Source organism: Pelecanus crispus, chromosome 1 (genome assembly GCF_030463565.1).
Source record: "Pelecanus crispus isolate bPelCri1 chromosome 1, bPelCri1.pri, whole genome shotgun sequence".
NCBI lineage: Eukaryota > Metazoa > Chordata > Aves > Pelecaniformes > Pelecanidae > Pelecanus > Pelecanus crispus.
In genome coordinates, this window is record NC_134643.1 from 25,126,899 (window position 1) to 25,144,734 (window position 17,836).

General features: G+C 35.6%; 1 protein-coding gene across 2 annotated transcripts in view; it reads left to right on the forward strand.

The window, feature by feature from the left end:
- The window catches only part of POT1 (protection of telomeres 1), a 74,713-nt gene extending 57,399 nt beyond the window's left edge, over positions 1–17,314 (forward strand). For both annotated transcript variants that reach the window (XM_075710929.1, XM_075710921.1), the window contains 8 exons: positions 208–252; positions 691–847; positions 3,767–3,972; positions 6,774–6,909; positions 9,139–9,233; positions 10,825–10,916; positions 14,405–14,510; positions 15,530–17,314. In XM_075710929.1, coding sequence (XP_075567044.1) covers positions 208–252; positions 691–847; positions 3,767–3,972; positions 6,774–6,909; positions 9,139–9,233; positions 10,825–10,916; positions 14,405–14,510; positions 15,530–15,642 — 950 coding nt within the window. In that variant the 3' untranslated portion in view covers positions 15,643–17,314. The remainder of the gene's footprint in view (positions 1–207; positions 253–690; positions 848–3,766; positions 3,973–6,773; positions 6,910–9,138; positions 9,234–10,824; positions 10,917–14,404; positions 14,511–15,529) is intronic.
- The last annotated feature ends 522 nt before the right edge of the window (positions 17,315–17,836 follow it).

Below are 17,836 nucleotides of genomic sequence, written 5' to 3' on the forward strand. Positions count from 1 at the left end.
TCTTAATATGTAATGTTTGTCTTCTGCTTACTTTGCTTTTGCCTTTTGCTGTATTGTTTTCATACATATTAGGATTTCCATCCTTTGTTCAGCTTTTGGTTTTGTGTGTGTATGTATCTGCCTATCTATCCATCTGTTTTCGTGTGCCCACGTGATAAAGAAGAAAAGAAGGAAGGAAAATAATTAGGAAATTCTTCTTGATTTTAGATCTGGAATCACACTTACAGAGATGTCAGCAGTTATCTGTTACAGGTAGGAAACCTTTTGACCCTAAAGTGAATTTTATTTTTACTAAAGAACAAAAATATTTTTGGGACATCAGCTCAAAGGTTGAAACAGTATCTTTTACTTATTGTAGGAAGACCTGTTCTAAGTGTGTAAGTTTAGGAATGTTACATTGGTTTTATTCCATTTTTAAAGGAATAGAGTGTATTTATATGTTCTTCCATTTTTTTTTCTACATGTTGAATTTCTGTACCCTGAAGTACACCATGCTCCCACAGCCTGTGGTGATTTATCTAAAGACTGTAGTAACGTGTTGTATTGATAAAACTGAGGCTGCAAGTGGGAAAAGAAGCTGGGAATTAAGGGGAAGTGCATACCTGCAATGGCTATTTCCTGTATTCCAGATATTATGGTGTTTAATAGGTATGCATGGCTTTTGTGTGTGTGTGTGTTGTTATTTTGCAGTATTAACAGATCATCAGGATTTGAAAAACACAGAACTGAAAACCATTCTGAACAGCATGGCTCCTCAGCAGTATCGAATTAGAGCAAAGCTGAGAACTTATAAACCCCAGAAGCTCTATCAGTCTGTTAAACTTCATTGTTCCAAATGCAACTCTCTGTAAGTGTTTCACACAATAAAAGTAATTACAAATTGTTCTATATGTTTTGGGGTACCTAGATTTTCAGTGTACTTTCATCCTCTTTTTTGTGTAAAACGAGCTGAATGTAAATGTATTTCATTTTGAGCCAAGATTTGAAACTCACTGGTAATAGGTATGAAAATTTTAAATCATCAGATGAGTTCCATTTACAGAATCCTTTGAGTGTTTTCAAAACAATCATTTTTCTTTATTTTCAAATTTAGCAGTGTGGTTTTTCCCATACCGAAGCTGTATTTAAGTACCTGTTTCTGTATTGCGGTTTTAAAATAGGATATGCAAAAAGGTATGATAGTCCCCAAGTGAATGAATAAAGTATCTTTGACTAAAATGTGTCTTCCAGAGAAGGCATCTTTTCTGGATCCAAAAATATCGGGGAAACACCATTCACCTTGGTATTTTTGTCTTTTTTCTGACCTGAGTCAGTTCACTGACCATTTTATCATTGTTATTTCCCCTTTAATGCCATTTGTCATTGTATCAAATAATGCTCAGTCAAATAATCATATGCCATTTCTGGTTTATATTAATCTAAAACAGAAAGAAATTTTGTTTGACATGGCCTATTTTTGATTAAACTACTGAGTGACATGCATTACAGTGCTATTCATGATCATCTGATCCTGTATCACTTTTTTTTGCCTGACTTAGCCTAGCATCAGTCCCAAGCAAACAGCTTTATTGTTACTCATGTAAACTATTGCTTTCTTTAAATGATGGCACATTAGCATTCTCCTAGCCTTTTGAAATCATTTGCACAATCAAGATTTGTTAGATGGAAACATCACTGAGACAAGAAAATGCCCCTACTGTCTCTTACAGCTTTTGGATGCAAAGTAGCACAATTGCAGCTTTAACAATATTGGCCCTTATCAGATGTTGTTGTAACATTCTCTTGGTTGCTAATTTAAGAGGAAGTGCTTCATCATCTTCACAACATACAAGTACATGGTCTTTATTAACAAGGATAAAAAGGGAGATAATTACCAACTATCTGTGCCAACTTTTTGATGTATTTGCCAGCTCTGTATAGTAACAAGCAGATACAATTGGTAGAATTTTGTTTGTTCCTTATGAACTTTATCCTTATCCCACAATTTTCCATGACTACTATAGCCTTTTTATGTATTCTTGACTTGTTAATGTCTTAATTTCTGTTCATTTGAGTCTCTTCCTGTTTCACATATTGCTGCCTTCTCTTTGCCATGGAATTAGGGCAGACGTTTAACCAGATAGATTATTGAGGCTTTAGTTAGCATATTTCCTACTACTGCTACCACCATCTTGCTGCAATGATGGGACTACTTGCAGTGCTTTCCCAGAAATTTAGCTTATCTTTTCCAAACTGTGTGCATCAGGTGGAAGGCATCTGTGAAATATAGTGGAGCTCTACTGCAGCCTGGATTGGGTTAGTTAAGAGGCCCAGGAAGCAAACATTATTTAGGGCATCTTTCTCTCCTACATGTTCTGCTGTGGCAGACAAAGTTGTTTCATGTTTTAGCATATGTTGAAGAGTCTGACTGAACAAAGTTCCATGCAAGTTTGGTCTTCTGACACTTTATGCAGTAAGAGGCATGTAACGCTTGGGGTATAAAGTCCTTGAGATAGATGTATTTTTGGTTTTTAGACCTCGACTGGAAGCTTCTCTGTAAATAGCAAAATATCAATATATATGGATGTAGTTTTATTCATGTATCCACATTACAGATGTTTCAGCCCTCATGTGTAGCTTAGTTCAAAACCAATTCATTCCATTCCTGCCTCTGTGGGAAATCTACAGGCAGGCTGTAGAGGCTGGAAGAGTTTAATGGGTATATCTGGAAAGATGACCTGTTATGTTAGGTCCATGGCTTCTGCATTTAAAATAGTAATCCAGGAACACAGGTGGAAAGAGTTCATGTGAACAGCACTGTGTTCATGAAATGAAAGTTCACGTTCAGGAAGACCTCTTGTGTGCCAGTTATACAGTCATAGCAGAAGAATATCAAAGTTTGGTTTCATAGGCAGGAATTGTTCTGTTCACTGGTGGAAGCAAATGCTCTTGGGTTTGAAAGTGGAATCATCAGAATGATCTGCAGGAGTTGATGGTATTTTTTCTTTAACTCTAATCTGAAGCTTGGCACCTACTTTCTTTCAGTGTTTTATGAAATAGCCCAAGCTTTTGCCTTTTTTTGCATTGTCTTTTCTGTCATGGTTCATATTCCACCTGAAGCCAGCAGGTCTGTCTTGCTTAGGAGAAAACATTCTAATGCATTTTTAATTTGTGTGCCAACCACTGGCTTTTTGCCTGTTGTTTGTAATGTTGGTGAAATTTGAATGGCCTGCATTATTTCTCTGTGGATTATAACTGGAAATGGTGCGCTCTAGCATGACAGGAAAGAAACTGTGGTACAGAGTTGCAGATTTTCCCTTTACAGTGCATATGTGAAGCTATTCTGCTCCTGCCCTTCCCCCACCCCATGCAAAGTAAAATAGGCTAGAACATAAAACTTGAAATTATATGAGCTTATATGGTCTTTTCACTCTACTGAAGTGGTATGCAGTTGTGTGGCCCTTTTAAGGCCCAACTGAAATCACATATAGCTGATATATTTGTTTTTCCATGGATTTACATATTTGTGGATGAAGCCACTAGGCTGCTTCTGCTACTAGGTAAGATTAGATTACTTAGCATATTTGTTAAGTGAATTATCTTGTCATAATTTGCTATACAATTCTAAATGTTTAAACTGATATAACAACAAAGTTATTTTTCCTGTATATACTTTAATTCTCATGACTATATTTTAGTATTTGTCTGGAGTACTGTCATCCTTGTTGCTAGATTGCATAAGGAGAAGCTGTTAAAATTTACTTACTCATTTTGGAAATGGTTTTAGGCAAGAAGTTCCAGACGGAGATGACTTTGACTTTATTTTACAAGGCTCTGCCGTTACTGCCCCAAACCCAGAATTACACAATACATCCTGGTATGATTCTGTGATGTGGACTACACAAGACCAGAAACAAAGGAAAATTGCTATCCATTTTGTAAAGCATGATGAAATGCTTCAACAGCCTGAAGATACTTTGCTTATGATAGAAGGTAAGATAAACTGCAAATGTACCCCTTCTTATGGCACAGTGTCCACTCTGAGTATCTACAAAGTTAAGATATATTGAAGTTGTATTTAGTGTAAGTAGTGATGATCATAAAGGCATCTTCAAAAAAAAAAGAAAAACTCGGCTGGAACTTTAAGCTACTGTTGTGCAAACAGGAAAAAGTCATCTGTGAAAGTCTTGTAAGGTGCTTCTGTCTGTTTTAAAACTATATCAGTAAGTTTATTGTTGATTCTGCTAAAATTAACATCTGATTTTTTTTTTCTAGCTGTGCTTACTGATTTTTCAGTTCTGATTTGAAAAGTCGCTGAGTCTTCTAAAAAAAACTATTTTTAGTCTTGATGTGGAAAAGTTTTGGAAGGCTTCTGATAATACAAACGTACAATTAACTTTGCCAGCCTCTGGATGTCAGTGTTGTTTCAGATTAATAGAGCTTCTTGCAGCATGAGGTTTTTTTGGTTTGGTTTGTTTTTTATCAGATTTTCTCAGGGAAGAGAAATAGCCACTGAACTCTAAACAAAGCAATTTAGCAAGAATACTAATAAGGAATGTTTTGAATAGAATAAAAGTATTAAATAATTGCATATAGTACCATTCTGATTTTAAAACAAAGTCTTCAATTGTGCACATGTAGCGGTGTGAATAAGCAAATGTAAGTCAGGTGGTCCTTTGTGTAAGGGTCAATGACAAAATCCCTTCTGTTTTCTGCATTGTTTTATATTCAACTAGTACTAATAGCTGCTTTATTTCTGACATGTTCCAAACTGGATTTTTTTTTTTCTTTTGAGCAATCTAACCTTACCCTTGTGAAAACAAAAGAAAAAATAATCTATTTCTTATCTATTTTCCTAAGATAACTGAATGGTATAATTTGGTAAATCTTTTTTTCAGATATTAAAGTGTCAGCAGCTAAGTATGTGTGTATGTGGATATATGTGCTTCATGTTGGAGGACAAGGAAAAGGCATAATCAGTGTTCTAGCACTTTTTTCCCAGAACATTGATCATGAACCTTGCCAAAGCTACATGCTATTTTAGTTTTTAAGTTTTTAGAGATAGAGATTTTGAAGTCTCCCTAGAAATCTTCCCAGCAGTTTTCCAGATACAGGCAACCCTCAAAGGCCAAACACAGTATGACATTTATTAGACAGACGTGGTCTAGATTTTACTTGCTTGTTAAACACAAGCAATTTACTCTTCAACAGCACAATACTCTATTCTTCCCCATAATCATTATGCTGAAGCAAGGACTTCTTTTTGAATGTTTGGCATCTATTGGGCTGGAATTGAGGAAATAGTTGGATAATGGGCAGAATTTCACATGACCCTCCACAGGGAGTGAGGAGAATCCATAACCATTGCTGCAGATTAGTTGAACTGAGGAGTGAAATGTTACAGTTAATAAGTAGATTAATGCTCCTTGCATATCCTCATTATTTGTACATGAAATCACTGTGATTCATATCATTGTCAACCTCTGGTATTTCTCTGTGTTTTACACGAGTCTCTTAGAAGCCAGAATACATTTGCTCAATGTAACTTCGTATTACAGCAAAGTTGAAATTCTGGAGACCTTTTAGCAATGTCAGTTAAAACTATCCTGAATTTTGTATGTTAATCCCTTGAATGAGATTTCAAATGCATATGAGAGACTTTATTTGTGTCACTGTACTTGGAGGACCTTTGTTTTCTACCCTTTTGGGAAGCCATTTCAAATATCTTTGCCTCTGTTTATTTTTTTACTAGAAGTTTGTTGAGGGGGTTTCATGTTGTTGTGCATTTTTTGGTCACTAGTAATAATGGAATTTTGTGGATTTTATTTTCTTCTCTAGTTACCTCTGCAATACAAGTAATAAATATATGCAATAAATATTTTACAATCCAGTGTCATAATTGCTTGTCATAAAGTCTTTGAAACATCTTAGTTATAGTTAGTGGTGAACAACAGAGTCGTAGATTATATTTATTTTAAAACAGTTTGCTCACTTTTTTATTGCTGTTCACAAGCTGATTATATCATATATCTTTATTGAACTATTTGCAAATAAGTGTTCTCTGTGTGTTAAATGAATACATTTACCACATTTCCACTGAGTTGGTGAAATGTCAGAAGGATTTCCGTAATCAGTTCTACAGTCCATACTACAGAGACTGAAGGCAGGTTATCCTGTGATTTTTAATAAATTTGAAATAACTTTTTCCTGTCACTGGAACTGGAAAATCTCAGGGTTCCAGCTGTAATATATGAAATTTCTGCTGTGTACCTAGCATGGCCCCAATTTAGTAGCACCCAAATTAGCATGAGGGTTGGTGGTTCTGCATTTCCTACTTCATGTCAATTATGATGTGGTTGAGTAACTACTTTTTCATAAACTGCTGGTTAAAAATTAATAGATTTTTGCCACTTAAAAGCTGAAAAAACAGTTACTTAGGAGCAATTGCAAAAAGTAAGATTATTCTTCCCCCCACCCCCCCCAAAGAAAATTGCTGGTAAAATCATAGGAGAAGTTATATGAAAGTGATGCGAACTAAATACAACATCATGGTTACAGTGATAACTGTGAGGAAGATATTAAGGCATCTTCTCTGATAAATGTCCATCTTTTGATTCTTTATTGAGTCTGTTGTTGAGTAAGAGTGAGAAGGTTATGGACCATTTTTTCCATTTTCCATAGTGGGTCTCAATTTTTGTTGAAGGTCCTGAAATCAACATCTAATCAGCTAAGAAATGCAAGTTCAATTTATTCTTGATTACAGTTTAAAAAAAATGTTTTTCTGTTTTTAATAGGTGGAACACTAAAAGAAGTCTGGAAGCTTACAAAAAGATTTAAATGTGTTATTCCTGTGAGATCCACAGAAAATGACCTTGAATTATTAGATCTTTCAGCTCCTTTTCTTTTACAAGGGAACATAAAATATTATGGGTAGGTTAAAAATATTTGGTGATATTTTAGTAGTTGCAGTAATAGATAGATATAATTTTCTTCAGTAATTCAAGCAGCAATGCTCAAGGGATAGCTTGCCCAAAGATTCTTTTATGCAAAATACATAACATGGTCAGCAGTACTGGGATGAGGGATGAAGTGCCATACTACTGCCTCCTATCTGGTATGGTCTCGTATCTGTGCTATGCCATGCAATACCATGTTCCTGCTCAATGAGAGCTAGCAACAGTATGTTTTCCCAGTACTGCACAGCAGCATGCAGTTACCAATCTCAGAAATAAGTCTACTTCATGCAAGCTATTGAGTCCTCCCTCTCAGCAGTCCTAATAAGTTCAACCAGAGCATTGTGTTGCACTACTTCAGTCCTGTAGGCAGTAAAAAAATTTCTGTGCAGAAATATCGCATGTTTCACATGAACCCTAAAGTTTCCCATAAGGGCCTGATATAATGAATACAGATAATTATTTCTCTTTGTCATACATTGTTTTGACCTTTCCAGATATGGCTGTCCACAGCTTTTTTAAATAAAGGCAATATATGGGTATTCTACTGGGACTGGATCTTCACCAGTACAAAGTACTGGTCCCCTTGCACTTTCATAATCCATATATTGCCCCAGCTATGCACAACTCGCCTTCAGACATCGTTCTCTGTTTAAATGGCTGTACTGTAAAAGCCAATGCTCTATAAGATATTCCATGATTGTTTATAGGATATTTAGGAAGGAACCTCACAAGGATGTTGACATTTCAGAGCTTTGTTCCACATGCTTTTTTATCAGTAGCATATACTTAGCAAAGTCTAAAATTAAACATTCTGTATAGTAGAATGAAAAGCAAATTTATTTTTGCTGTAGGAATGAGCTTGAATACCTGTATAAATATTTATGTGTGTGTGCATATGCATGTATATTCATATATATATATGAAAAAATAAACACACACACTTGCATATAAAAAACAAAATTTACAGCTAAGTTACTTTGGAGTTTGGGTGGGTTGTTTTAGAGGAAAAAAGTAACTTCATTGAGCTTGGCTTTATATCACTTGAGCAGAACTAGTGCTATTGCTTTTTTATGACATGTTTTGCATGAAAACTAATCTAAATCTAAAAGACAATAAATGTCTATTTTAAGTTCTAACTCTAATTACTAGCACAGAAGCTTAATTTGGAAAAAAATAGTTCTGTAATTTTATTTCTTGAGGCAAATGAGAAGAACTTTGAAAAGAGTTCTTCAATATTTTCATCCACTTGCAGCATTTGCTTACTATGTCATGCATAAAATTTATAATTACTGGTGTAAATACACCAGTAATAACAGATTGTTTCAATAACTCATAGCTAATATTTTTTAACATAGATAAAGCCAAATTTATCCTCTAACCCTGTTGTGTTTTTAGTGTGCTACAAGTTCAGATTCATTCCTGCTTTTACAAAGCGAGATGTTGTTTGTATTGCTAAACAACAAAGTAGTGACATATGAATATCTGTTTAGCAGTGACATATGAATATATATGTTTAGCAGTGTGGTGAACTTAGAATCATAGAATGGTTTGGGTTGGAAGGGACCTTTAAATATCATCTGGTTCCAACCCCCCTGCCATGGGCAGGGACACCTTTTACTAGCTCAGGTTGCTCAAAGCCCCATCCAACCTGACCTTGAACACCTCCAGTGACTGGGCATCCACAACTTCTCTGGGCAACCTCTTCCAGTGTTTCACCACCCTCATTGTAAAGAATGTCTTCCTTCTGTCCAATCTAAATCTACCCTCTTTCAGTTTAAAACCATTGCCCCTTGTCCTGTTGCTACAGGCCTTGGTAAAAAAGGTGTCTCTCCATCTTTCTTATAAGGCCCCTTTATATTTTGAAAGGCTGCAATAAGGTCTCCCCAGAGCCTTCTATTCTCCAGGCTGAACAACCCCAATTCTCTCAGCCTTGATGTACAGTTTTCCTCCTTTCTATTCACTGAGGTGATCTTTCCCAGATCAAAATAATTTATTTCTTCTCGGGGATGATTCAAAAGCAGCATTAAGGGTTTTGATGTGGTCTAAATCTTGTGTGTCTGGTAAAATAGTTATTTTAAACAACAATAGAAGTACTTTTGCATGCCCACTGAGTAAGAAAATCGGGATTTTTTTCTGTGCAGAAAGCTTCTAGTATAAATAAATCGGTGTTTGGTTAGTCTCAGTATCTTGTTTTAAATGCTAGGTGCAAGCAGTGTTCAACTCCAAAGCCTATCAAGAGTCTAAGTTCCATTGCAGCAGAACAACGACCATCATGGGAACCAACTGAAATAGCACAAGGTCAGCTGATGTGATATTGTCCTGAAATACTTTTGTATTGTCCTGAAATACTTGATTCTGAAGTGTTTGTATGAAATAGTTTGGTTTCTAGGTTGCAGTTTTGTACAGAAAGCATGTAATTTATGGTTATGCTTGAGTATAAAGCTGTAAAATTTATTCACCTTTTACCAACTGAAATAACATATTTACTTTTGAAACCATTACAGTATGAATTAGAGGATTTTATATGTTGAATAGCTTCTTCTACCACAGGTGACACTAGTAACGCCTATCATAGTAGGGATGTGATGAATTTTTGGTTGCAGATGTCATTTTTAAACTGTGTACATGCTTGCAGTCGTAAAAGTTAGTCTTGCTTTTCCTTTTGAAGATACAGTTTTTCTGACCTGAACTAAAGAGAGTCTTATTTAATGATTAGTACAAGTTAGACTCTTACCTTCTGTAAGCCTTATCAATGCTAAGCATATTCCAGAGAGTCTGCAAGGAATAATATTCAAATGAAAGGAATTATACAATAACAAGTGTGTGTGTTCCATGCTTTGTGTGTTTCTTATGTTACTTTATGTAGTCAACACGTTCAAATGCTGGACGTAAAATGGAGCTTATAACTTCACAACGCATGAAGGAAAAAGGATATTTTCATGTTTATCAATCCATGTCTAACATATTAAATTGGAATAACTAGCAGTATCTAAGCTTGGTAAAGACCATAAAAGAAAAAAACTATTCAAGCAATACAGTGGTTCTCTTCAATAAACTGTCACAATTATATTCTATTAAATAAATGTAGTACATAACTGGCAGTGTTACAGCACCTGCGATTGACATTTAATTCTCAAAATGAAAACAATATTCATTAAATGCTTTCTGGCATTTAAACTATTTTATGTATATTATTCTTTTATCATCTGTATTTTCCTGCAAGTATATCAGATCAGTTGAACATAAATTGGCTAGTCATTTTAAGTAGATGTACCCAGAAAAGACTGATGCAGAGTTGCAGTAACTTTGTATGTTTAAGATATTTTATATTTGCAGCGTAACAGTTACTGCTGCCAGTGAGAGAATGACTACAGTCATTTACTTATGCTGGAATATTTTCAGAACTGCTAGCAAAGTTTTTCTGAATATGATTTTGCCTGGTAGCTTTTACTGCATTGTATGAAACAAATTGTTTTCCTCAGAAGATGTGTTTTCAGGTGGAATGCTATCTTGTTATCACTGAATTAAGAGCAAGTCTCCTTTAATCTTCCAGGGATAAAAGAACAGGATTAGGAGGATCCTACCATGGTAGGATTTAAGATCTATGCAAATATTAGCATTTCTTTTAGTGGGTGATAGTAAGTACTTAAAAATCTTTCTGCATTTCTATAGACTCATCTATTAAAGTGTTTCTAGGCAAATTGCAATGCACTCTCAGAATATGAACCATATTTTGCTATTCAGAGTCTCTATTTTTTGGCCTTTCTATACTTTTAAGGACAGTATTCAAAGTCAGTTACTATTAAAGGGGGACATTGTCAGCTTGAGTTATTGTGATTTGTCTGGCATATTCACTCTAAGAAACAGATCAATTTTTTTTTTCTTTCAGTTTTAGGTATTGAGCCACTCCAGTATGTTTTTATTATGAAGTTTACACTGGTTGATGGAACAGGAGCACTAAATGCATACCTTCTCGATTATGTAAGTAAATCTAGGTAAAGGCAGACTCTGCAGATTATGTTGGTTTGGATTTTATTTGCCTTTAAAATAGCAAATGTATGTACAGAAATATTCATTCCATGTTACCTGCAGTGTTTTGCGGGGACAGTTACAAGTGCTGTAATGTTATTAATACTGTCCATCAATGAAGGTGCACAGAATGTAGTTTTTAGTAATTATTCAATAAAATATCAGAGTATAGAATATGAAAGCATAAATACAAAACTGAAGCTTTTAGATAGATTATTTGCTATTTCCATAGACTTTTCTACATTTCCATGGCTGAATTTCTCTTTTATTGGCAATGTTAAATTATGCAGCCTGAATGCTGTGTGAATGATGGGAGTGTTTCAGGATTTATGCAGGTAACTTCTGGATTACTCCAAAATCTCATTACCTCTTTTTTTTAACTCTCAGTAGAATCTACCCATTCAGTAATTCTTGATTTTTGTTCGTATGACCACGAGGTAGAAGGGGCATTCCTTCCCCTGAACCTAGGCAGGACTCAGCTATAGCTATACAGATACTTGTCTTTGATTTCAGAAGCAGTTTATTCAACTACTTTGCTAACCTTAGATTTAACTTACCTTCAGTTTTCTCTGAAGCAACTTAAGACTGTTTGTGCTACCTGAGATACTGAAGAACGGATGGTTTTCCTGTCACTGCACAGTGTATAATGATTGTACCTTCTGAAGGCTAAAAAAACCACCGTTGATTTTATCTTCTTCCCTATAAGAGGTTTTTTTCATATCAGAGTTTTTTTCTTCCATATCAGAGTTTTTTGAAAAATGACCATCCTCACTGTTGTTCTTCTGATTCTTCCCAGGTGGCCCACATATTCCTTGAAGTGCTAAAACAGTACCCTAGCATGCAACATTGCCAGATAATGCTTCTATGTGTATAAACCAGTATGGTGATCACTTAATTCCTTGCTTACTGATCCATGGTATAATCCCTTCATCTCTGAGTAGAACCTCGGCTTTAAGAAATTGTTCCTCATTCTTTGTTTGAGCAGTTGATTTGGCTTGCTTAAAAGCAGTATTTTGTATATGTACCTGGTGGAAGGTGTGGAGGATTGGTTTTTTTGTCCTTATAGCTCTCAAGTTTGTTAAAAATTAAGTCTAATTCTTTACTCCTGTATACTTGCAGTTCCCCCGGCTTGGTTTTGTCTGCAAACTTGGTGGGCCTTTTGCTATTCCATAAAGCATGTCACTAATGAAGAATCTCAAAATCACCCGACTTAGGACAATCCCATGGAGAATCCACTTTGGACATCTCTCATTTTGACAGTAAACTACTGATTAGTCTTCAAGATTTTTTTTTTATTTCTTTCCTTTTTACTGTAATTCATAAGCTTCATTATTAGATTAGCAGTTTGATGCACAAAGATGGCTTGAGTAAGAATTTTTTGTGATGCTGAAGGTGGAGGATTTCTGACTGACAAGAGCTGGTCATTGCTTCCTACATCTTCAATTTAGGGCTGAAGATGAATTGTATATGTGTGGCACCCTCCTTAGTGAATTTACTCCTTTACATGTATTTTTGTGTGCAATAGAAATATCTGTTACTATGTACTTTGGTTTTTTCCTTTTGTTTTACCTTTGGGGTTTTTTTGTTTGGTTGGTTTGGTTTGTTTTTTTTACACACACATGCACACATAACCCATTTTAGTTACTACCCTAAATTTTGAGATGGTATGTCAATCATTTTGAAAAGGGGAAATAATAAAAAAGTGAGAAGAACTTGGTAAAGAGGAGAATTATAATCTAAAATAGACTGGTATTACATTGTATCTTTTGTCCTTGTATAAGTGCATTTGTGTGTTTTCTTATTCCAGCAGTTCATAGCTGGGAATATGAGGATCTCAATACACATTTGGAGGAATCTGTCTACCCAAGTGGAAAATAGTCAGTGTAGTGGCACTGCAGAGTTGTAACTTTGTCCAAAATGGGACAGAGAAACAATTTAGTGGGATTTTTTTTTCCCCACAGCAATGCTGTTTAATGTGTATATATCTACATATTTTCCACTGTTATACTAAATGACTTTGAATGGGACTTTGAAGGGAATACTCTTCCTTGTTTATTTTTAAGACTGTAAGTAAAAATAGTATTGGAAAAAATGTGTGTTTTCTTAAAATACACAGTGTATTAGCAGCAAAGGAGGTCAAAGAGTGCAATCCCCATTTCAGCTAGTCATCTTTTCCTTCTACTGTCCTTTTTCCTTCTTATGTCGATAAACTAAACTGCAAAAGGAAGGTGGGGGAGAAGGTTTTAAACCACCTCTTGATGCAGAATTCCAAAAATCCCTACTTCAGGGTAGCTCAGATTCTTATCAGATACTGCTCAGTACTACAGCTTAGCTGCAGGAAGAAACAGAATTTCTTCTGAAGTGCCAGCTGCTAGCATTCCTGCTGGTGGTACTCCCAAAGACAAGCCAATACCTTCCAAGCCTAAACTTGGGTCCTTCAGCACTACCTGAGAAAGGACCTGGGCTACTCTGAAGTGCAACTTTACACTAGCTTCCAGTCACACTTCTGTAGGAATGTTCTCCATTCTTTTCTTTCCTCTTCTCTTTATAGGAAAAGTCATTGAAGGAAAAAATTGAAAAGATTTGTAGAAGAATTGGAAGAGTGAGAGGAAAAGCTAGTTATCTGTCAATTTTGCTGCTGGATTATCCGCTAACTTCTGATCACTTCCATTAAACATGTCACACAAAAATTACACAAAGGCAGATTATTCTGTATTTGTGTGTTTTAAAAAGGAGAAATTGCCATCAAAAACCTTAGCTCACTTTGAGAAGGTATAAGATGATGAGCCTTTAGAGATACAAAATTAGGTAACAAACTTGGAAAAAAAAATGGGAGTTTTGTTAGTCATGTTTACTGTATATGGTTTAAAAATACACAGGAGAGGTTTACTTAACATTTCAGTGTTCCATTCTTTATTTTACTCTTCCATTCAGAAGTGTATCCTACACTATAAGCCTTTCTCCATTGTTTTTAAAACTGTCAAAAAATTAAATTCAAACTAAGGAAGTTCCACTTGTGTGAAGCCAAGTTGCAGTGTCCCCTTGTTTTCAAGCAACTTTGTTCCTCTCAAGTGTTCTGCTCACTGCAGTGAGGGACTGTTGAGGAGGACTGACCATCCTCTCCGGCCGTAACGTTGTCTGGTCATCGAGGTTAGTGAGGAATATCTGCCAGTTACATACACAAACCTACATGTGTGCTTTCTAGGTGGCTGGAGTCCGTGAATGCTCAGGGGTACTGAAATAAAGGCTATTCATTTTTTCAGGCAGTTTCGGGTTTTTTCTGTAACTGAACAGTTTTAGGCAATAAAACAGAAGAACAATATTATTTCTATCTGGATAATTTTAAGGTCCTTAAATGATAAAAGAACATGCAGCCAGGGTTCTGGCTAACGATTTCTTACCCATCTTCTAACACCTCATACTTTTCTGTTCTCTTCCAGGAAAAGTTTTTCCAAATTCCTGCCTCTGAAATCTTAACTAATAATTTTCTTCAGCAAAAGATGCAGATGACCATGAATACGCTCTGTCCTCCAGGAAGAAAATTAGGTCAGCTTGCCATTGTTATCAAGAGGAATGGGAAGGGAAAGGGTCTTTCAATCTGCTATTGCATATGCAGTCTTGAATTCAGCTTATGCATGGGCAAAACTCAGAACAGAGAAATGCAGGAGTCTGTAAGGAGAGTTCCATTTAATTTGTTTTGATACATTTCTTTAACAGTAGAACTCCCTTTTGAGAAAGAAAAGTAATGGTTCAGTAAATTCTCATGTAGCATGCGGTGATGTGTGATTACAGTCATGGCTATGCAGGCACTAACATGTCATTTGTATTCATATGGAAGTTAACCAGAACACCCTCATACTGAATGTCACAGCACATTAGGGAAAACTGAAAGGGAATTCAGCGTATGGCACATGCTTTGGGTGAGATTTTACTTTTGAATGCACATGCTGATATAGGGCATCCCTTGCTACAGGAAACATCCATGGAAATTGAGCAAAAACTTAATCCAAATCCAGTCACAGAGGCTTTTGTGCAGTATTTCTGTTGTGGCAGAAGGCAGCTCGCCTAAACTGCACATGTCCAAGGTAGCTATACGTCTCCGCCGCAGCTCCGACCTCTGGAGCATACTCCTTCTAAGTACATGGCTGTTAGTGACCACCACAGCCACACTGGAGTCTTTACCGTACTTATAAAAAGTGACCCTTTGTAAAGGATGTTCCCTTTGAGACCAATGAAATTGTCTCACTGAGACACACAGATGAGTGTTTATTATTGGAAAGTCTTTATATGTGCTATACTGTGGTACGACTACTGGTACCAAATATTTCAGGGGTGCACTGGGGCAGGGAGGCCAAGGCTTGGAAGATTGTCACTGAACACCATTTCAGATGGTGTGGGAAATTTTCAGATACAAATTGGAATTTCAAAATTAGTAATTCATTTTTCTTCCAATTAACTGTTGTATACATTTAGATATCATAGTGAAGATCCTGCTCAAGTTATACTTCTCTTCTATGAAAGTTAGAAATTAATATTAAACAATAATTTGGGTTTTTTGTTTGTAGATGACTTGCCATGGCTGGAATGCTTCATCAAGTCCTATAATGTCAGAGATGCGATGAAACATCAAGTTTATTACCAAATTTTTGACACTACAGTTGCTGAAGATGTTGTATAGTGATGTGTTGCTAATAGGAAGTAATCCAGTAAGAATCCAATTTTGGGGGCTTTGGGGATCAGAGACTATAAAAAAATCTTTGTTCCTTTCTTAGGAATTCAGTCTGTATGTATGAAGTTCTAGTTTGTGTATTAATGAGAATGGGAACTATGCTTTGATGTATTTATTACTTTCCTGGCATACAGCCTTGTGATCTGAGTGCAAGTAGAGGTGCAAAGCTTTTCACTGGAGGCTGCTGGGCTCATGCTGATGGAGGCAGCTAGTGTCCATCTGGCCTTCAAAAAGGCAGTGATGAGGTTACTCTAAACTGGTGAGTTTTACTTAAAAACATAGTCAGAATGATGCTGCTTTGTTCATTTCTGTATGAAAATAAACAATGTCAGCAGAGATAGAGAAAAGTTGCTCTTCAGTAAACTTTTTCTCAGACTGCTTTGTGGAAGCGTATGTTACTGTTCTCAGTAAGCCAGTTTGACAGGGAGATTGTCAGTTTTTAGAGATTTCTTTGATTTTGCACTGATATGTACACATAGACAGAACTCTTCTTGTTAATCATACTAAGGTAACTGCTATGTGTACCAATTACTATAGATTTTGATGGAGTTATGAAGGTGACCACGTAATGATTATCACTAAAATTTAAGTTAAGCCATGGAAGTAAGGTAAAACTGTAAGATGAACATTGACATTCGCTAGATGGTAATGATTTTTAAGGTGGCCCTACTGGGTACCAAAGTTGTTAGCAAGCTTATTAGCTGAGTCTGTGTTTTCAAAGGCTGTCACATATCTGGCTAAGCTTACTGTCAGATTACACTGCCCAGACCTGCCTTTTCTGTCTTACATAATCAGATTATATGACTAAATTTAGAGATGCAGAACTGATCTAGTGATACCATGGCTTGAAAATACTGCTGGACTGAAAAAATTACTCGGTGGTTTTACTTTGCATTCAGAAGTCTATAGGACAAATTCAGGACATGTTTCTCCAATGATAATTAATGTAGAAATTCCTGACAAATCAAATGCTTTCCATCAGAGCAAAATTACTTCGTATTTACAACAGCTGTTTTTTAAGGGAATTCAGAAGCAAGATGGAATACTTGTAAGTAGATGATTATTTTTATAGTATTTTCTAATTTTTCAGGGCTGTTTAGTAGATTATGCAATTTGTCATTTAAAATTTCATCTAAATATCTTCTGTTAATTTTCTGGTACTCTAAAAAATTATGCTGTGTTTATATGTCATAGGCCAGGAAATTATGTTCTTTATTGATTGGCGTATAGGGAGAACCAATATTAAAAGTGGTTTGTGGATATTTCCTTTAAAAAGTAGGGGAAAAAACCAACTTTGGAATTAAACAAGCAGTTTAATAGTAAACTTTAGACACTGGCCATATCCAAATGATTTCAGAAGTTAAGGGTTAAATTGAAGCCTATCTTTTTTTATACTTTTCTTGTATATAGTGTATGAAAACACTGGAAGGAAATGTTTTTATTTTTAGATTTTTGTTAACAACTCGGATAGATCTTGATATTGTATATTTTTTTTCTAAATAAGTCTTTGTAAAGTAATAGATAAGAATATGTTCCGAACTTCAATGTAAACTAAATCAATTTCACCACATCCCTTGTCTGAGATGCCTACCAGAAAACTCTGCATATACATCATGTGATGTTTCTGCTGTTGAATATTGTATTAAAATGTTTAATAAAGTTTTTTCCACATACTGAGGGTTTTTTTGTATTCGACTTTTAGCTTCTTGTTCATAAGACTGTGAAAACTTTGTCATCAGTAGTCTTCATCCATGAAAATGCTCCAAATGAATGTTTGTGTAGTTTGTTAGATTGAAACATGTTTAATTCTCTTTCTAAATATAATTCATAGAAATAATTTTAATTAGTAATGAAAAATCATGTATTTGACAATCCTAAAGATCACTGTGTAGAAAGGAATTTGTGCACAGACAGTTGAAAATGTTTGTGTCTCATTGGTAGCCTTTATATGGAGCAATGGAAGTCACTGAGATGGGTCTCTGACCTTTAATTACTCATCCTGGTCAGTGCTGAGGCCTGTGAATAGCTGACTGATGGATGGAAATCTTGAGATCGCTGTGTCCTGAACTGACAGCACCAACAGAATCTGGTTTCTGAAAGCTGAGCGTCTCGGGCAGCAATGACTTTTAGCCGTTACCACCTT